We start from the raw sequence: 22,311 nt of genomic DNA, 5'->3' as shown, positions 1-22,311 counted from the left end.
TTCAGATCAAACACAACTTCCAGTGAGGAGGACAGACTGTCTGTCCACAGCTACAGGAGGGAATACTGACCCAGACCTTGAACCTGCTGCTGACTCTGTCAGCTGAATGGACTTTAACAAGAACCACGATTCACAGTGAAAGTAAACTTCAGGGAACATTCTAGAGGAGGGAGTGTTACCACCACTGACTGGCTGATTTCCTGGCTTGAACAGTGTGTTAGTAGCTTCACTCGGAGACCAAATGGCTTCCAAGTCGTCTTGCCCTGAAGAGGATTATTCCTGTCCCGTGTGTCGTGACATCTTTAAAGATCCTGTTATCCTGTCCTGTAGCCACAGCTTCTGTAAAGCCTGTCTGCAGGAATGGTGGAGAGAGAAGGTAATAAAGCAATGTCCAGTTTGTAAAGAGAGACATTCAGTGGATCCACCCAGAAACCTGGCTCTGAAGAACCTGTGTGAGGCATTCATACAGGAGAGACGTAAGAGAGCTTCAACAGGATCTGAGAATCTCTGCAGTCTGCATGCTGAGAAACTCAAACTGTTCTGTCTGAGATGTCAACAGCCAGTGTGTCTTGTGTGTCGAGATTCTAAAAAACACACCGACCACAGATTCAGACCCATCGATGAAGCTGCTCTGGATCACAAGGAGGAAGTCCAGAAATCACTGAAGCCTTTACAGGAGAAACTGGTGGTTTTTAATGAATTTAAAACAAACTATGATAAAACAGCAGCACACATTCAGTCCCAGACTCAGAACACAGAAATGCAGATTAAGGAACAGTTTAAGAAGATGCATCAGTTTCTACAAGAGGAAGAGGAGGCCAGCATCACTGCACTGAGGGAGGAAGAGTCGAAGAAGAGTCAGATGATGAAGGAGAAGATTGAGGGTCTAAACAGAGACATCTCAACTCTTTCAAACACAATCAGAGCCATAGAGGAGGAGCTGAGAGCTGAACACATCTCATTCCTGCAGAACTACAAGACCACAATGCAAAGAGTCCAGTTCACATCCTTTATCCTTTATCCCACACTGCAGGACCCACAGCCGGTCTCAGGAGCACTGATAGACGTGACCAAACACCTGAGCAACCTGACCCTCAGAGTCTGGGTCAAGATGAAGGACATTGTCTCCTACACTCCTGTCATTCTGGACCCCAACACTGCCCATCCAGTATACATCCTGTCTGATGATCTGACCAGTGTGAGATGGGGAGAGAAACAGCAGCTTCCTGACAACCCAGAGAGGTTTGACCACTATGGCTTTGTCCTGGGTTCTGAGGGCTTTAACTCAGGGACTCACAGCTGGGATGTTGAGGTTGGAGACAATACACACTGGGATGTAGGTGTGTTAGCAGAGTCCTTTCAGAGGAAGGGAGACAGAAGGGGTCAATTCTGGAGAATACAGTTAAATAAAGGTAAATACAACGCATGGTACTCACCAGGGTCAGGCACTGATCTCTCAGTGAAGCAGAAACCCCAGAGGATCAGAGTCCAGCTGGACTGGAAAAGAGGAAAGCTGTCCTTCTCTGATCCTGATACTAACACACACCTACACACCTTCACACACACTTTCACTGACACACTCTTTCCATATATTTACACTGGTCAGATTGGTGGTTCTCTGAAGATGTTACCAGGGAAGGTCAGTGTAAATGCAATTCATTCATTATGGTAAGAAGTACTTTAAAGGGGAACAAGTAAAGGAAAATTACTAGTAGTATATTGTCTATTTCGTCGCTGTCGGGCAGAAACCTCTTATCTCCATATTAAACACATTTCTTTCGTAAATGAACGCCCTACTTGTACTTGGTCATTCTACAGCGTCACACAAAAGCATAAAAAATGATGCTTATTTAAATCCTGAAAAGTAACAGTTTTGGAACATACTGTATGAGGTTTCCACCCGACAGAGACCATATGATGTGTTGTGTCTATGGATGACAATCAAGTGTCTAAAGTAACACTAGTCTCTGATCTGTGATGTCATCAACATGTTCATATGATGGGATGATTATGTTGTTATGAATAATATCTACAGTTTTTAGTTAATAACATCAATAATTATAAATCCTATTATCACCTGTTTATTATCAATAATAATAGTAATGCTAAAAATGATGTAATGTTTATAATTAATAATGGTAATGATTGTTTGTTACTGATTGTTATTATTATAATATTTTAGGTTCATAGTTAAATTTTCAAAATTATAAATATTACTGCAAAGCGGCAATTTGTCCTTTGACAGTTTCTGACAACTGCATTAAAGATAATTAACAGATTTTATGACAATCAGACATTTCAATCATTTACTTTTATGCCTGATGAAGGTCCAAGCAGCCGAAACATTGCATCCTAAATAAAAACCTCTTTATAAATGAAGACAGTGTGCGGGACTCCCTCTCTCTTCCATATTCAGCATTCATACTCCGACGCACCTGTCCGTTTGTAGGTGTGCAAAAGGACATATCCTAAAAATCATTCATGGTCAAATCTGTGCCAGGTCATGGCCTTCTTCAGCAATGCCATCACCCTACTGTTCAATTTAAGGGGACATTTATGGGTTTCAATAGCATCATTAAACATATCCATCTAGTTTGTTGATGTTTGGACAAACTGTCATTCATTTATGGCCACATTTGCACCAGACCCATGAATGAATGTGTTTGGAACTGGTGGCTACATCTATTTGGAGATTTAAAATTCATTTTACACACCTTGTTCAACACTGAAACATATAATAATGTAATGTATATTCTGATTTGTGTAGCATCTGTAGTTTTACTGTATAATGTATCAGACTAATGTACCAATTCTGTATTTTATTTTTTTCATTATTTTCATGTAATTATACCCAGAACAATAACACAAACATGTGGTTAAAAGCATTGATCCTACTAATGAAAATGACTGATTTACATACTGATATCCTGTCCTGCTGTAGAAAAGAATGTGAAGGATAAATAAATAACTGGAGTGAAATGTATGAATACACTTAAAGGGATAGATAATAGAAGGATGGAAATGAACAGGAAAACAAGACACTCAACTACAATGATAGAGAGCCATCCTGTAGAGTTGTTTTAACTGTACTATGGTCTACATGCTCACTGAAATGCCCTGTTAACTGTTTATATCACTCACACTCAATGAGATGGGAGACACAGTGTTTCTGATGTAATGTGTAATGTGACTGCATTCATAATTAAAGTCTGACTATCGAAAACTGATCTTAAGTCATGGTTGTTTTATAGTGAAGTACAATAGTGGATGTTCATGACTGCATGTGTGATTCTAGTCTAGTCTTACCGCAGGGTGTGTTGGCATGAAATATTTTAGTAACACTGGTGAGTAATTATTATTTAGTATTTGAAAAGATAGTTTCATAAATGGTGAAGTACAAACATTTTCAACATTTTGTGTTTTCTTTTTGCAGTGTCATAATAATGAGTGCATAAAGGAAGATTAACATGTATTTTATTATAAACTATACTATATTCTAATCTATTTCTACAAAGCGTCCTCATAAATTATAGAATCGCTGAACGAGTTTGGATGAATGTCAAATAGTTTTATTGAACCATTTTGATATCCTGTCACTCTAATTCTGAGATATGAATGAATTCTAATGAAAGATCTGTAAAGAAACTTATAAAGTTAAAATGAGCTGCCACACATTTCGTGTGATTTCAGATCAGCTGCATAAAATAACATATCTATATGTTATGACATCATACAGTATGATATTTTTTTATGTTAGCAGAGGTCAATATTTAAAATGTTACAGATGTTTTATGAAACCACCAAGGTGTTAGGTAAGATACACAATAAGTGTGTTTTGTCTAATCCTCTGAATATCAATACATTTGTCTTTAACCACATTAACCACTTGAACCCCAGCATGCCTATTCTGGGGGGAACTTTCTGCGTCACTTTTGGGATAATTAACAGCATTTTTCTTAAAACTATTTAAATAGTATACAAAAAAGCCTAGCTAAAGGTAGCTGCTCCGTTTATATGTGCAGTAGGTCTATGTCAGAGGTCCACTCGGTACAGATAGTGCAGGAAACACAGTGGTTAGTAGTCGTTATAGTGGTTGTATTCCATTGGCTAACCTTGCACCCATGTCTCTCTCTGTTGTCTTCAGCACCTGAAGAGTTCCCAGTGGTGTCAGGAACACTCCCTCAATTACAAGGGTCTCCTGCGAGCCGTGACGGTCCGAGAGCAGCTGCGTCGGCTCATGAACAAGTTCAAAGTGCCGCGTAACACCAGTGAAGGTATGTGTGTGTGTGTGTGTGTGTGTGTGTCTGCATGTGTGTCATGTGGTGCCAGTACCATCATACAGTATCATGTGGAGTTGAAGGCGTTGAATTTCTTTTTCCTGCCGTTGTGTTGCTGTCCAGGTGACCCTGATGTGATCCTGAAGTGCATTGCTGTCGGGTTCTTTGCCAACGCGGCCCGCATTCACCATTCAGGATCCTACAGGTGAGAGACCGACCATGGACAAAGGAAGAGAAATGATTTTTATGTGTCAAACGTACAATATGAAACTATTTCTCAGATGGGATGATGGCTGATTTAAGCAGTCACACATGGCCTGAGTCAGAGCTAGACGGCACACCTGTTGTGTCAGTCATCACCAAACACACACTCGGGCGTATCTGTCGTGGCACTTTGTTATGTTTTTGTGTTGTTTCCTAACTCGTGGCAGTGGTTCCCAAACTGGGGGTCGGGACCCAAATTATTTTGGGGGGTCCTCAGGCGATTAGCTTAATGTGCAACATTGTTTTCTCACTTAACAGTAAACAAACCAACATACAGTATAACTGTACAGGGTATATCTGCACATTTCTAAAGTTACAATTTAATGACTTTTAATTTTTGAGCGACTATTTTCACAATATTTATCTGTGGGAACCGAGTCAAACTAAATGTAAATGCCTCAACTCCTATACAATTCCAAGTGCTTGTCAGGGTGGGGGGTCCCCAGTTCAAATATTATAATTATTTTGGGGGGTCACGCCCTGAAAAGTTTGGGAACCCTTAAACTAAGGCATGGCGAGCTTGATGTCTGATTTAAGCGATCACAATGATAATAATAACCCACTGCCTCTCCCTCTCAGGACTCTACGTGACGACCGTGAGCTTCTCATCCACCCCAACTCTGTGCTGTTTGGGGAGACGCCTCCAAAATGGTACGTTAAGTCTGTCCATATATATCATTGATAAATTCATTCATACACGTGGTGGTAAGTACTCAAATTCTTTACTTAAGTAAAAGTTTCAATACTGCAATATAGACATACTCCGTTACAAGTAAAAGTCCAGAATTCTAAATTTACTTGAGTAAAAGTACAAAAGTATTGGCATCAAAATGTACTTAAAGTACCAAACGTAATGGTACTAAAATGTTTGAAAATAGCAGATCTACAAGCTCACAACGCGTTGCGACGCGTTGTGTATGTAAAATAGGGCTGAAGTGGTTACTGTATGTTTTATAATACAATAATGTATATCTGCAAAGTAACTAGTAACTAAAGTTTTCAAATAATTGTATTGGAGTAAAAGTACAATATTTGCCTCTGAGATGTAGTGGCGTAAAAGTATTGGAAATTGGAAGTACAAACACCTCAAAATTGTACTTAAGTACAGTACTTAAGTAAATGTACTTAGTCACTTTCCACCACTGTATATATGGGGTCATCCCTATGTTCCCCGGGTTCTATGTTCCCCCACTAAGGTTAGGGTTAGGGTTAGGTTTAGGTTAGGTCCTATGTTCCCCCACTAAGGTTAGGGTTCGGGTTAGGTTTAGGTTAGGTCCTATGTTCCCCCACTAAGGTTAGGGTTAGGGTTAGGTTTAGGTTAGGTCCTATGTTCCCCGCTCTCCCTAGGAAAGCGGGGAACGATAAATTCATTCATACAATACACATACTGTATATTCTAGCAATGTTTTTGTTCTTTTTATTAAAGAAAATAAAAAAGTAGCAGTACAGAGATAGGTTTGCACCTGACAGTGACGATATGATTATTAATCAAATTAAATCTATCACATTCTGTCCTTCTCCAGGGTTATCTTCAATGAAGTGGTTCAGACTTCAAAGTACTACATGCGTGACGTGACTGCGGTTGAATCATCCTGGTTGGTTGAACTGGCTCCCCACTTCTACAAGCAGGCTAAGGTAGGCCGTAGAAACTAACACACTCATCCTTTGTTTGTTTTGCACCTCGGTCTGAAAAATGTGGAGGTTTCCAGGGCTGCACATGGATTAAAGTTCTCAGTCGCCCCAACTGATTTCAGTCATTTGGATTTGTAACTTTTGTAGCTGCTGTGAGCGCAGCATACAGTAACTGTCCATTCAACTCTGTGTGTGTGTGTGTGTGTGTGTGTGTGTGTATGTGTGTGTGTGTGTGTGTCTGTCTTTTCTCTCTTATCTCACTATCTCTCTCTTCTCTCTAAACCAGGGGTCTTCAACAGGGGGTCCGGGACCCCTAGGGGGTCCTCAGAGTTACTAAAGGGGGTCCGCCAAATCTTTGTGTGACATGATTTTTATTTTTTACATTAACCACTTGAACCCTAGCATCACTTTTCTGAGGAGAACTTTAGCCAAAAATAGCAGATCTACAAGCTCTAGATCGGCTATTTTTGGCAAAGAGTTATTATAGGTGTCAAGGGGAAAAAAAGAGCAGCAAAATGTTATCTGAAACACAATATTATACAATATTGAGGGGGTCCCTGCTTCATCTCTCTCTCAGCTAGGGGGTCCTTGGCCTGAAAACGTTGAAGACCCCTGCTCTAAACTCTAAAAGGACACAGATGCTTTCCCGGATTGAATGTGTCTCTTCTTTCTTTCAGCATGGGTCGCTGGCCAGCAAGAGATCTCGGATCCTCTGAGAAGTGGAGCCGGCCCAACACTCACTGCTGTGACAGAAAGAAAATGGAGAGCACCTCATTTAACACACACTGTGCCCTATCCATCACACTGTATATAAAAAAAGATTGTACAATGTATTTACTTTCCATCTCCATCCAAGGGCCCAATCTTGTTAGAATGGACACCGGTGAGTGGCACATCGTTGAGCCTCCACTCTCCTCTGCCTTTTGGCTAAAGATCAAGTGTAGAATCTGTTCTTATCAGTTTAATATCTGATTGTTGTTGATGACCCTCTGCGGAGGAAGATGAAGTGATAGTATAGTATATCGACTGATTTAGTTGGCACGCTGGTGTCTCGCACCGAAAAGAGCCCATCTACAAGTTCACAATGCGTTGTGAGCTTGTATATCATCTATTTTCCTCAAAGTAAGAGTTAAAGGGATAGTTCACCCCCAAAAACCAAAATAGTGGAAGAGCCATTCAGTGTCTGTCAATCACAGGGCCCTGAGCGCAGACGTTGATTGGCTCTTCCACTTTTTGGTTTCTGCAGAAGACAATGATAATGTGAATTCACGCGACCGGGATGGTTTGCCATGCCAGGCTATGGTTTACCAGGCTAAGACCTGGAATAAATGGTCAGATAGTAACGATTGTTTGCACATTACACTTGAATGAACAGAATACTCATGTAGATCGGCTATCTTTCGGTGTCGAGACACAATGCGCTGCCCAGTCTAAATCCGGCTTAAATGGCGATCGGTTCACAATGTTCACCACTGGTGTCCATTCCTAGCATTGGCCATACAGTAGTGACCCTCCACCTGTGTACATATCAGAGCAAGGCTGAGATCCAGGGAATGACTGTCCTGTCACAGCTCCTCCTCTGGTTCTCAGCTTCCATTTTTATTTTTTTAACGCTGTAGTATTTTTGTTGTTATTCCAGTTGGCAGCAGCAGAACTCGGAAAATAAACTAAAGACAAAGTGGAAAGTGAAGATGTTATATTTTGAGGGACTTAAACGTGGTTTATCTTTCGGTTTTAAAGTTTGCTTTACCCCAAACGCCTGGGTGCCTTTATGTTTATTAATTGGTTTGCGATATCAACCTGTTGGATACAGAAACGAAGCTTCGAATCAGATCTCATCCTTTTCATTTCTGGCCCCCCGAGATTTAAGAAATTTTCAGGACTTTTGCTGCAGTGGAAACTGTGTAATGCGGTTTTCTTTGTTTGACCTTGAAGATTGTACAGCTGATGTGAAACTGTGAAAAAAGGACTTGGGACAGTTTGTCCGATAACTCTTTCTTGCCACTTAACTTCTGACTAGTTCGAAACGCAGTGGCCTTTCTACCTCTTGGTGCCAAATTTTTTCTATTAGCCATGATATTTCACATTTCATGTTCATATGGAATGTGCAAATAAACCGCGCAGATACAAAGCAGTGCAATCGAAAAAACTCAAAAAAATCAAGTGCCATTTTGTTCCTATGATGATGTGAAGCAACAATGAAACAGTAGTGCTCATGTTTTTAAGCCATGTCTGTTTGGCCAATCATGACAGTGGTTCTTACATCACATTGGCATGCACATTTCATTAATTAATACTGCCATAATCGCTTGATATTTGGTATTATGAGGGGTTTACACTATGGTCTCGGAGGCACTTGCCCGTCGGGCAAGTACAGGTCATGTTCTACTTGCCCCAAAGGTCATGCCTACTTGCCCGAAAAGTACATTGTCCATTATGAAATGATAGCTTGTAGAACTAATAAATGTTAAATCCAATCGATAACTGCCGACTGGTGACAGTCACTTTGAAATACCAGAATGAGCGCAACTGCTAGTTGTAAAAAGTTAGCATTGTTCTTCATGAATAGCCAGTAATATTTAATAAAGACGGAATGCACTTGCCCGTCGGGCAATCTGAAAGCAAACCCGAACGTTTTATTTACCACGGGGCAGTCGGGCAACCGTTTAGTGTCAACCCCTTCCATTCCATGACGACAACATGCATTTTACATTCCTGCTTTTGCCTTTATTTGTATACTTAGTAAATTGTGTTAATCTGGACAAGTATTTGGCTCTGAAAACTTCAGAAGGTCTCAGTGGAGCAATTGAACCAAGGGTGTCATTTTGATCCATATGTAGGACCTGCTTTCATATCGGTAAAGGTTACTTGTCCTGAACTTTATTGACTTATGTCTGCATGGTTTTCCATAACAGTAGGTTAACTTCAGATCAGTGAAACACGGTAATCAAACTCTGGAGAAATTAACGCCATCAAAAATAAGTGCAATCCAATTAGTAGAGTCTATAAGTGAAGTACTCTTGCATGTTAAAATGGTACTCTTAAGGTACACTTTAAGATCACCTTGTAGCTTAAAAAAACAAAAACAATGACGTAGCCAAACATGTAGCCGCAAAAAAAATGAAATTGTTTACTCCCATTTGTGCTGATTACTCCTGACTCTGTATGCAGACGACACTCTGCTGCAATCTGTAGAACTGTAGTTAACTCAACCGCCGAGGAAAGAGATCTGTAACCCTTGACATCTCTAAAACACACATCTTCAAATAAAGCCTTATGGTCGTGCACTGAAATAACTGACCCTATAGTCTTTATTTACAGTGGTTCTCAAAGTGGGTTGGGGGATTCGGGAACCCCCAGGGTTCCTTGAAGGTGTTCCAGGGGTTCCCCCGGCTAAATAAGTTAATATAGCATCAACATTTCAAAGTTTTAGCTCGTATAGATCGGCTATTTATGAAAGAAATTGGAATATAGAATTCTGTTTTTAAATCTTCTCTTCTGGGGGTCCCTGGCATACAATCTTTTCAAAATGGGGTGCGCCGCAGCCAAAACACATGTTAATTTGGGGGTCTTGACATGAAAACGTTTGAGAACCACTGGCTTTATTACATTGAATCCATGTTTTTTATTGTCTGCCAGTGAAGCATACTACTCACTCCTCAAGTCCTGTAGTGTGTTATTTTTACCAGAAGGTGGCAGTGTTTAATCATAAATGGGAATTTACTCCACTGTATCATGATGACTATTTGGAGGAGTTTTATACTTTGTATTTTCACTGCTAAAGCCCTATCATTAGAAATGTCTGTACTTCTCTCTATGCCAGGGGTCTTCAACAGGGGGTCTAGGACCCCTAGGGGGCTCCTCAGAGTTACTACATGGGGCCCGCCAAATCTTTGTGTGATATAATATATTTTATTTTACATTAACCACTTGAACCCTATAGCATCCCTATTCTGAGGAGAACTTTAGCCAAAAATAGCCGATCTACAAGCTCACATGTGAGCTTGTAGATCGGCTATTTTTGGAGGGTTTGGTGTAGAGGGAAAAAAGAGCAAACCAAGTACAGAGCCAAAGGTCAAGTTTACTAAGCATTGAATGTTTAAGTGGTTAAATGTCTAAAATAAACATAACAAAACATGCATTTACACGACACTGATGATAGTCTATGAAGCTGAGTATGAAATCTATGAAAAAGTTTAATCCGCAAGTTCCCGCAACACAATTGTATACAATATGTAGTGGGGGTCCCTGCTTCATCTCTCTCAGCTAAGTGGTCCTTGGCCTGAAAAATGTTGAGGACCCCTGGTCTATGATGTTGGTTCCAACATCCATGTACACACACACACACACACACACACACACACACACACACACACACACACACACACACACACACACACACACACACACACACACACACACACACACACACACACACACACACACACACACACACACACCACGTGTTCTTAGGCATATGATAAAATATGCTCAGAGTAATAGTAGCTATCAGTTTATGTAATGATGATTATGGTAGGAGTATAGGGTTGTTGTGTCGTTGACAAAAGTCGGTTTATATGTCCCATGTTATTAAAATGAATGTGAAATGTTCATGGAAGGTGGTGTAGTGATTTAGACACCTGCCATCGAACCTGCTTGTAGCTAACTCAAGCTGGCTGAGGATCCACTTACCAGTGCAGCTGTCTACTTCAATGATACATAACTGTGTGTGTGTGTGTGTGTGTGTGTGTGTGTGTGTGTGTGTGTGTGTGTGTGTGTGTGTGTGTGTGTGTGTGTGTGTGTGTGTGTGTGTGTGTGTGTGTGTGTGTGTGTCTAGATTTAATTTAGGACTTATTTAATGCAATGGCCTATGTGTACATATAAATCTAGCTTGTAATAATAGGCTATTATACCTAACCCTTTAACTCAAATTGGAACTTGGAACTTTTTGAGAGTTCCCACACATCATCCTTTTTAGTTTAAGAGAAATAGTTCTTTTAAACCATTGTGAGCTTGAAACATGGACATCATCTACTACACACTAATTAAAATACAATGCGATCATTATGTTCAAATTCAAAATAAAATAGACAATACTGTGGTAAACAAGAAAGGACTATTTCCTCCAGTGGAGGGACCAACAGTGGTCCCCAGCAAACGTAGTTAATATAGAATCTCAATCATTTTAATCACTTCATCCATTGGCTATTCAAAAATAGAAGATCTACATCTTTTCTGGGGGTCCCTGGCACAAAACCTTTTCAGATGGGGGTCCGAGGCCAAATACATATCAATTTTTGGGGTCCTTGCCTGGCTTGAAAAAGTTTGAGAACCACTGCCATAGGGACAGTAGGCCTTCTAGTAGTACAGTAGGCTACTATACTGTCTGATAGGACCAGTGATGGAAAGTAACTAAGTACATTAGGCCTACTCAAGTACTGTACTTAAGCAGATTTTTTTTTAGGTATTTTTTACTTTACTGGAGTATTTCCAAATTTCAATACTTTTACTTCTACTCCACTACATCTCAGAGGCAAATATTGTACTTTTTACTCCACTACAATTATTTGAAAACGTTAAGTATAGTTACTTTGTAGATTTGGATTATTATTACAAATCACATGTGTTGTGAGTGAGCTTGTAGATCTGCTATTTTCAAAATATTTGTATACATATTGAACTTGTGAAATGGGACATTTTGCACAATGATTAATCTTACATTTGGTACTTTAAGCATATTTTGATGCTGATACTTTTGTACTTTTACTCGAGTGCATTTTGAATACGGAACCGATCTACTTGTAACAGGGTGTATATCCACATTGCGGTATTGATACTTTTACTTAAGTAACAAATGTGAGTACTTTTTCCACCACTGGATAGGACCAGAGAACTTCTTTCTCAGATTCGTGCCACTTTAAAAATGTTTTTATCATCTCCAGGTGTGTGAATGATGCAACCTTGAGACCATCAGGACTCCAGGAGGACCAGCAGCTTTCACTTCAGCACCAACAAGAGGTCAGTTTAAGATTTGTTTGGTTTTCTTTAAGTTATATTTCCATTAATCTTAATCATGAAGTCACTGATGTTGGTTTTTTATTTGATTCTGTACTTAATATTTTCGCTACGAGAGCTGTAGGGTTCACGCCCCATGGACGCAGGGACTTTCTGCACTATGCTGCCCCGTAGACACTCCAAACATGTACAAATTGAAAATAAAGGTGCTTACCCCCACGCTCCAAATGTTAACTGTCTCTACGTGGTAGTAGTTTAATGTAATAATCCATATCTTTCAATAAAGAAGTGTTTTAATGCCGTCTGTGGCCGATTCTATCGGAAGTTCCCAATGGGCGGTAGTGACGGGTAGTGACGGGGCGCATCCGGTGAAACCCGGAATTACACTCAATGTAAACAGGAAGTAAACGAGGGTGAAAAAATGGCGTTCGGCCACATACGGCATTAAAACACTTCTTTATTGAAAGATATGGATTATTACATTAAACTACTACCCCGTAGAGACAGTTAACATTTGGGGCGTGGGGGTAAGCACCTTTATTTTTGTACATGTTTGGAGTGTCTACGGGGCATAGTGCAGAAAGTCCATGTCTCCATGGGGCGTGAACCCTACAGCTCTCGTAGATTGAAAACGTCAGAATCATAAATACATCTACGAGAGTTGTATTCTACAGCTAGGTCTGGTCCAGACTAGCCCTGGTTCAGAGCGTTAGTGACCCAGTGAGCCCATAGTCGTCTATTAGACCTCCGTCTAAAACCGGGTTATAATTAGTCTAACAGTGACAGTTTTTTCAACGTCGATCTATTCTTAGCCTAGATGTTGATTAGCAGTTTTTTTTATATTTTTTAATATAGACGTCATTTTGGCTATGATATAGACGGTCTATATAGACGCTTAAAAAACAGCTAATCAACGTCTAGGCTAAGAATAGACGTTGAAAAAACGTTCACTGTTAGACCAATTATAACCCGATTTTATTCTAGACCTCAGACGTATTTTAGACGTCTAATAGCCCGAAAAATGCTCAGTGAGGAGTTCTCTCTTACGCCCTGCCAGACCCTGGGCTCTGCGCATGTAGTACAAGGAATTCCACTGCCCTGCGAGGGCTCCAACAGTAGTGAAAAAACTGCCCGCCACCACAGTGCCAGAGATGCAGCGCACCAACCTGGCCCCCGTCATCCTGCAGCTCAAGGCCCTGGGCATCGACAACGTACTGAGATTCAGCTTCCTCTCTGTGAGTATAACTGACTCTTGGTTTTACACAGGGGAGAGAGAAGGAGAGGTGGCTGTGATTTGATCTCTGCTTGTTTAATTAAAGGGTCTACACCATGAAAATCACTTTTCTCTTGTTTTTTTGTATTTTTTGGGGTCCCCAGTGTCTCTTGTACCCAAAAAAATGTTTTTTTTTAAAATTCAGTCATTCGTTCTCATTTCATGGATTTCCAGAATGGGCGTGTCTGAACAGGCGATCTCAGAATGGCAATGTTTCTGATGTCACAAACATTAATGATGGCAAACCCAATGTTAAATGAAAAGTGCCCGAATCGCTCCGAAACTTTTTCTACGTGGGGGTCTACGAACAAATACTTCGGGCTCGGATTTTGGCTCCGCCCCCCGGAAGTGGGTGAAACAGGCACCTCAAACACTTGGTGGAATTGTTCAAAAATGTTCAAAGTGTTTTTTTTTCGATTTTGTATTTTTCTTAGATGCTTCTTTTTATGCAGAATTTTTCCTTTTTTTATTTATTTTTTTAATATTTCTTTTAAATACTTTTTTAAAATAAAAAACAGAATTGCTCAGTAGCCCCCCCCTGCCCAAGAGGACGTTTTGGTATTGCAGCTGAAAGTGCTGTATAAGCCAGAGACAATTGACTTGGGATGAGTATATCTGAGTGATGATTTAGGCTCAAACCTTTTGAAAAAGGTTTGAGGGACATACACCATATGATATTAAATATCAAATATATTTTTTAAATTCATGGTGTAGATCCTTTAACTTAGACTGACTCCCCCCCCCCCCCCCCCCGAGAGGACTGCTGGAATTAAATCTGTGAAATTGACACAGTCTGTGTTAGCTATACCTGTATAGTGGTGCTCCTGAAATCACTGAGAAAATGTTTCCTTAATAACCACTTAAACCCTATATATTCGCTGAAAATAGCCGATATACAAAATCACAACATGTCACATAGCTTAGTCGGCAGAAAACTCAGCTTTGGACCACAAGGTTCTAGGTTCAATCCCGGGCACAGCCAACTCAGCATATGAATGGCAGGGCTTGGCTAAGTTGTGCGGTAACTACTGGGAGCTGATGGTAGGTGTGGTGCTCCACCTCAGCAGTCCATCTCCCAGGGCACTGAGAAGGGGATGGACTCCCTCGTTCTCGCCACTCTGACCTACTTACTTATTTTGACAGAATGTTATCACAGAATGTTCGCCCCAGAACAGGGGCACTAATAATAATAATAATAGTCTTTATTGTCCCCTCAGGGGTATTCATCTTCACAGTCTGTTCCAACAGAAAAATACACAACAACACAATCAGCTGTTACAATTCCAAACATGCAATGACCCGCTTTAATTACTTCAGTCTATATTAGTAGCATAATGACTAGTATTCAAATTCTATTGTCTTTTTTATGTCCAATGTATTTGTATTTGTAACATAAGTATAACTAAATGCATTTGAAATTAAATAAAAATGTTACTTTTCAGGATTCCAATTCAAAAATGGCAAAAGAAAATCAGATTTCCAAGCTCAAAACGCGTTGCGGTGCGACGCGTTTTGAGCTTGTAGATCGGCTATTTTTGCTACTTTTTCGTGACATAGAATGGCGAAGTATGGCATTAATTTACGAAAAATACGGAGACGAGAGGTGTCTGCCCAACAGTATTTGCAATGTGGAAGTGCGAGTGTGGAATTATAGTGGCCCTCCATCATCAAAGTTGCCCACCCCTGGGTTATATGATTCAAATAAAGTGGTTTTAGAGGCATGTGGCATTATGTTTTTAAATGTTAAACTTTGTAATTAAATTGCTGGACTTGACATAACCTCCTGTGTTGTCATTGAACAGCCTCCCCCTGCCCAGACCATGGTCCAGGCTCTGGAGCTGCTCTACGCTCTAGGAGGTAAGAAATTACTCCTTTTAGATTTGACTTAAAAAGCATTATTTTACACTTTGGCTATTCAAAAATAGCAGATATACAAGCTCATAGCCCGGCACTGAGTGCATTTTGGGGTCCTTGACATGAAAAAGATTGAGAACCACTGACATAGTAACATAAGTTTTTTCAAAAAACAGTTATAAAAAACATGTAATTCCAAATATAATATCTTCAATTATAGTTGCTTTGTTGATTAGAGATTTACAATTGAAAACGGTCTTCTCATTGACTTATTGTACGCTGTAGGGTTTTTTGATTGTGTGTGTGTGTGTGTGTGTGTGTGTGTGTGTGTGTGTGTGTGTGTGTGTGTGTGTGTGTGTGTGTGTGTGTGTGTGTGTGTGTGTGTGTGTGTGTGTGTGTGTGTGTGTGTGTGTGTGTGTGTGTGTGTGTGTGTGTGTGTGTGTGTGTGTGTGTGTACTGGCAGGCCTGGACCAGTATGGCCGGCTGACTGACCCCATGGGCGTGTGGATGGCAGAGTTCCCTCTCAGCCCCATGTTTGCCAAGATGCTGCCAAGATGCTCCTGGAGATCGTCACCATCGCCGCCATGATGCAGATTCAGAACATCTTCGTGGTGCCGCCGAATCAGAAGAAAGCTGCCGTGAGTTGAAACGGGGGTTTTTCTAAAGCAATACGTTGTACCATCACCGTTTCTCATCATCGGGTCTGGGAGACCACCAGGGGTCCAAAAGGGACCCTTACGAGTCTGTAACTCCTTAGAGTGTACAAATGGAATTAAATAAACTCAGGATTTTACGATGTACAGGGGTGGGCAGCATTTATTTCCATTAATAAATGCCATACTGACTCACTAAAGTGAGTAAAGGGCCACACATTAGTGCTGAATTATGTTAAAACTGCATGAATTTGGTAGACATGCCAGACTACTTTACAATAAGGTCCTTGCTTTCACAATAAGATTTTTTTTTTTTTACAGCTGTAGTATACTGTATCACTCTGGTGTACTCTGTACGAGGTTACAATGAAAAGATTTCTTACATAAAACAATCCACGTCAATAACTTTTAAATGAGCCTATACATGTATACAGTATCTTATCTTAACTGATATCCACCACTCCATAGGTCACTGATAAAACACATTGCATTATGTTATAAATATGGGCTCAAGACTGTTTCACTGTTACATTATAAACATAAAACATTTGAGTACGAATGGAGGAGTGCAGGTATTTTGCTCAAATGGTAAATATTAATTACTATTAATTGGAGTCGACTTAAATTAATTTGTCTCAAAACAATTGACACATGGATCTACAAGCTGACAACACGTTGCACTTATGTTCAACACTGTTGTTTTAAATGTGCTCAATAAATAAAGTGGATTGGATTGGACCATGATACGTTATTATCTTGTAGATCTGTTCCTTTTTGTCACGTGACACCTTTACTCGACTCTGTCTTGGGTCATTGATAGCACACATGTGGAAGAGCCTCATTATTGCACTATATGATTGCTATAGGCCTGGAAATGGGATAAAATCCTTTGGAAAAGTTTTGAAAATTAATTGTTAAAAATGTGAGGGAACCCTGAGTGTAGATCAGGGTCCCAGAGATAACACATTGTATTAAGTGGGGGTCCTTGGCCTAATGCATATCATTCAAACTGGGGGGTCCTTGAAATGAAAAAATTAGTTGAGAATCACTGTTATGTACATTGTCACAGAGAAGTACATAAAACATAAATCACATCTGTCTGACGTTTGACTCTGCAGGCTAGAGAACACAGGAAGTTTGCTGTGGCTGAGGGAGATCATCTCACCATGCTGAACGTGTATGAAGCATTCATCAAGGTATGTGGACTAATGCCTTAATGCTGCAATTTTAGGTCTCGGTACGCAGGTACGAAATGCCTGCTGAAAACTACGCAATTCGGCGGATGGGCGCGGTATAACAATTAAACCAAAAAGAGGCTACATTCAGTATTTACCCAACTCGTGGCCGCAGGAGTTCAGCTGAGTGCTGGTGGAAGAGTTTCTGCCTACCCCTCCCCTCCCTGACCCAAAATCTCCACAAATTGAACGCAGCTGCGTGAGTCTTACACACAGACCGTGAAAAGCAGCATCCACCGTGGTGCACTGACTGAATGGGATACGGGAGAGTAATAAGAACTAAGAACAAACTTTTTAAAATGTGACCGTAATGTAATGATTGAATGTATATTGACATTTATATTTATATCTATTGATAGTAACTATATGTTAACTCAGTCTGAGCAAGTCCAGTAGTATATTTTATTAAAGGTTTATCTACAGTATTGCCATGGCAACATTACTTTTCAAGCAAGTATTGCCTGGCATTTTTATTTAATTAATTAAATAATTAAATTAATTAAATAATTCATTAATTAATAACACTTAATGAAAACTTAATTTTATCTAGTGAAGAACTGACTCCATCAACCTTATTATTATTATCCTAAATGGCTACAGCGCAGGAATGACATGGTTGTAACATCTTGCCTCCATTAGTGTAAGACATGCAAAGTACTACATTTCTGGTGTGAAATAACATAATTGTAAAGGTCCCCCAAAATCCCCCCAAAAATGGCTTGCAGGACCAAAATTTGTGGGGCGGGGGCTTTGCACACCCGCATTGTGGTACTTCACAGAATTTCCCAAGGTTGGCAGGTCTGGTTGTGGTTTGGTGCTGTAATGTGAAGTCACATGATGAAACTCGATTCAATTATTAGCTAGTGGGACAGAGGTCAGAATCTCCATGTATGAGATCACTTCTTGTGTTTCAGCATGAACTCGTGGATACCTGTATTTATCTTCTCTTTAAAGTCTCTTCCACTGCCGTGGTTTCCGGTACGGAAATCTTTGCAAGAGGGCCATTTGCTTACCACTATGTCACCAGGTCCACTCAATGCCATAAACTCAAATCCTTAAAAGCTCCTGTTTTTTCTCTGTTGACTTCAATATGCTCTTTAAGACGTTTCACATGACTGTGTCTCTCCTGTCTTTCTGTGATGTCTTGATATCCTCTGAAAAGCTCTCTTCCTGACACTGCGTTTAAAAATTTCCTTGAACAAGACACTGAACCCCTAACTGCTCCCGCTGAGTGGACATGCAGCAGCAGGTGACTTGCATTGCTGCCTCCGCCCTCAGTGGGTGAAAAGGTGATTATAACTGAACTTTGAAACAACTTTATGGTGTTGTCAAGGCTCTGCCCGTTGCCAGTCCTACCTGACCTAAAACAGGAAACAGAGAGGTTGTTAACCTTACTCCTCACACTGCAGTAGGCTACTATCATCCTCACACACACGGAGAGACCGATAATAAGAATCACCTTCAGATCAAATACAACTTCCAGTGTGGAGGACAGACGTCTTTCTACAGCTACAGGAGGGAATACTGACCCAGACCACTGGAATTCACAGTGAAAGTAAACTTCAGGGAACATTCTAGAGGAGGGAGTGTTGCCACCACTGCCTGGCGCATTTCCTGGCTTGAACAGTGTGTTAGTAGCTTCACTCGGAGACCAAATGGCTTCCACGTTGTCTCGCCCTGAAGAGGATTATTCCTGTCCTGTATGTTGTGACATCTTTAAAGATCCTGTTATCCTGTCCTGTAGCCACAGCCTCTGTAAAGCCTGTCTGCAGGAATGGTGGAGAGAGAAGGTAATAAAGGAATGTCCAGTTTGTAAGAAGAGACATTCAATGGATCCACCCAGAAACCTGGCTCTGAAGAACATGTGTGAGGCCTTCATACAGGAGAGACATCAGAGAGCTTCAACAGGGTCTGAGGTTCTCTGCAGTCTGCATGCTGAGACACTCAAACTGTTCTGTCTGGAATGTCAACAGCCAGTTTGTCTTGTGTGTCGAGATTCTAAAAAACACACCGACCACAGATTCAGACCCATTGGTGAAGCTGCACTAGGTCACAAGGAGGAAGTCCAGAAGTCACTGAAGCCTTTGCATGAGAAACTGGAGGTCTTTAATAAAGTTAAAACAAACTATGATCAAACAGCAGAACACATTCAGGTCCAGACTCAGAACACAGAGAGGCAGATGAAGGAACAGTTTAAGAAGATGCGTCAGTTTCTACAAGAGGAAGAGGAGGCCAGCATCACTGCACTGAGGGAGGAAGAGTCGAAGAAAAGTCAGATGATGAAGGAGAAGATTAAGGGTCTGAACAGAGACATCTCAACCCTTTCAAACACAATCAGAGCCATAGAGGAGGAGCTGAGAGCTGAACACATCTCATTCCTGCAGAACTACAAGACCACAATGCAAAGAGTCCAGTTCACACTGCAGGACCCACAGCCGGTCTCAGGAGCACTGATAGACGTGACCAAACACCTGAGCAACCTGACCTTCAGAGTCTGGGACAAGATGAAGGACATTGTCTCCTACACCCCTGTCATTCTGGACCCCAACACTGCCCATCCAGACCTCATCCTGTCTGATGATCTGACCAGTGTGAGACTTGGAGCGAAACAGCACATTCCTGACAACCCAGAGAGGTTTGACCACTATGCCTTCGTCCTGGGTTCTAAGGGCTTTAACTCAGGGACTCACAGCTGGGATGTTGAGGTTAGAGACAATACATACTGGACAGTAGGTGTGTTAGCAGAGTCCTTTCAGAGGAAGGGAAACAGAGCGGGTAAATTATGGAGAATAGGGTTAAATAAAGGTAAATACACAGCACGCTCCTCATCAGGGTCTCTCACTGATCTCTCATTTAAGCAGAAACCTCAGAGGATCAGAGTCCAGATGACCTGGAACAAAGGAAAGCTGTCATTCTCTGATCCTGATACTAACACACACATACACACCTTCACACACACTTTCACTGAGACACTCTTTCCATATATTGGCACTGATCGTCATACTGTCCCTCTGAAGATCTTACCAGGCAAGATCAGTGTAATTCTGGATAGTTAGACATGATGATGATGATGATGATGATGATGATGATGATGATGGATGGTAAGAAGTAGAGTCTTTAAAGGGGAACAAGTAAAAAAACATTACTACTAGTATAGTATCTATTTCGTCGCTGTCAGGCAGAAACCTTTTTATTTTCGTAATTTCGTAAACCCTACTTGATCATACTATAGCGTCACACAAAAGTGTAAAAAAATATGCTTTTGAATCCTGAAAAGTAGCAGTTTTGGAACATATGAGGTTTCCACCCGACAGAGACGAGATGATGTGTTTTGGTCTATGGATAACAATCAACTTAAGTGTATAAAGTAACACTAGTCTCGGATCTGTGATGTCATCAACATGTTCATATGATGGGATGATTATGTTGTTATGAATAATATCACAGTTATTAGTTAATAACCAATAATTATAATCATATTATCACCTGTCTATTATCAATAATAATAGCAATGCTAAAAATTATGTAATTTTTTAATTATTAATAATGTTAATGATTGTTTGTTACTGATGGTCATTATTATAATATTTTAGGTTCAGAGTTAAATTATCAAAATTACAAATAACTGCAATTTGGGGTTTCAAGCCCACATAGATTGCAAGGGTCCTTTGACAGTTTCACAACTGTATTAAAGATAATTAACAGATTTTACGACCATCAGACATTTCAATCATTTTATGGTAAAATCTGTGCCATGGCATGGCCTCAGCAATGCCATCACCCCTACTGTTCAATTTAAGGGGACATTTATGGGTTTCAACAGCTTCATTAAACATATACACCTAGTTTGTTGATGTTTGGACAAACTGTCATTCATTTATGGCCACATTTGCACCATACCCATGAATGTGTTTCGAACTGGTGGCTACATCTATTTGTAGATTTAAAATACAATACCTGGTTTAACAGTGAAACATATAATAATTTAATGTATATTCTGATTTGTGTTGCATTTGTAGTTTTACTATATCATGTATCAGACTAATGTACCAATACTGTATTTTCTTTTTAAAATTCTTTTCATATATTATACCCAGAACAATAATACAAACATGTGGTTAAAATCCTACTTATGAAAACGACTGATTCATGTTGATATCCTGTCCAGCAGTAGAAAAGAATGTGAAGGATAAATAAACTAAATAAAGTGCTCCTCGGAGCACAGGTCTCCGCCAGGTCAGGTAGGCTATTGTGGCCTCCTGGTGGCGCTATAATAGGCCAATGTGAAAAGGGTGCCATTTCTTCTTAGGCATTGCACGACAATCGGACAATGACTGCATTCATGATTTGAGGCATTTTGTTAAGAACATTTGTTTTGCTAAATTAGACCTGCTGGTGGCGCTATAACAGGCCAATGTTAAAAGGGTGGCATTTGTTCCTCAACATAGTGTGAATGTGCCTGCAAAGTTTGACCGTAATCGGACGGTGCGTTCATGATTTGCGGAATTGTGTTCAAAACAAGCCCCAATAATGCAAACTTTTGATGTCAATCTTAGCCAATGAGGATGGAATATGAAAAATCAAACACATCCGTCTTGATCACATGACTATAGAGATCATGTGTACCGATTCGCATGAAATTTGGATAAAATTGGAAGTAGTAGTATAAAATAATGTGTTTTACATAAGTCGGCCTCCTGGTGGCGCTATAAAAGGCAGATGTGAAAAATGCAGGGCAAAGGTTCTTCCTTGACCTCTAGGGAGTGTGCATACAAAGTTTTACACAGATCGGTGCAGTTATAGGTAAAAACACGAATCGGCATGTTATAGCGCCACCATGAGGCTGATTTAAAAAATGTCAAATGGCATTTCTTTCTCGGCCTAGTGGGAATGTGCGTGCAAAATTTCACGGAAATTGCATCCTGTGTTCATGATTTGAGGCATTTTGTTCAAAACGGAGCACTCCTGCAAACTTTGAAAGACATTTTTAGCCAATCAGGATGGAATATGAACAATCTGAAAGAGCTGTTTTGTTTAATGACTATAGAGATATTGTTTACCGATTTGCGGGATTTTTGGACAAAATCTGTAGGAGTACTGTCAGAAAA

The 22,311-nt window shown here is 40.3% G+C and overlaps 1 protein-coding gene across 1 annotated transcript; it reads left to right on the top strand.

Moving 5' to 3' along the window:
• Positions 1-241: 241 nt before the first annotated feature.
• LOC308096634 (uncharacterized protein) lies at positions 242-20,259 on the top strand (the record flags this gene model as incomplete). The annotated part of the gene is made up of 11 exons (XM_080444046.1): positions 242-1,639; positions 4,145-4,274; positions 4,401-4,482; positions 5,121-5,192; positions 6,851-6,918; positions 13,332-13,423; positions 15,264-15,318; positions 15,859-15,953; positions 17,087-17,164; positions 18,118-18,230; positions 18,831-20,259. 11 exons carry the CDS (start codon positions 242-244, stop codon positions 20,257-20,259), a joined length of 3,612 nt encoding a protein of 1,203 aa, XP_080300172.1.
• Between the last annotated feature and the right edge of the window lie 2,052 nt (positions 20,260-22,311).

This window comes from Gymnoscopelus braueri, assembly GCF_963280865.1.
Source record: "Gymnoscopelus braueri genome assembly, chromosome: 12".
NCBI classification, from domain to species: domain Eukaryota; kingdom Metazoa; phylum Chordata; class Actinopteri; order Myctophiformes; family Myctophidae; genus Gymnoscopelus; species Gymnoscopelus braueri.
Note: the sequence above shows the minus strand (reverse complement) of the source record. Positions and strands in the feature narration are given on the sequence as shown.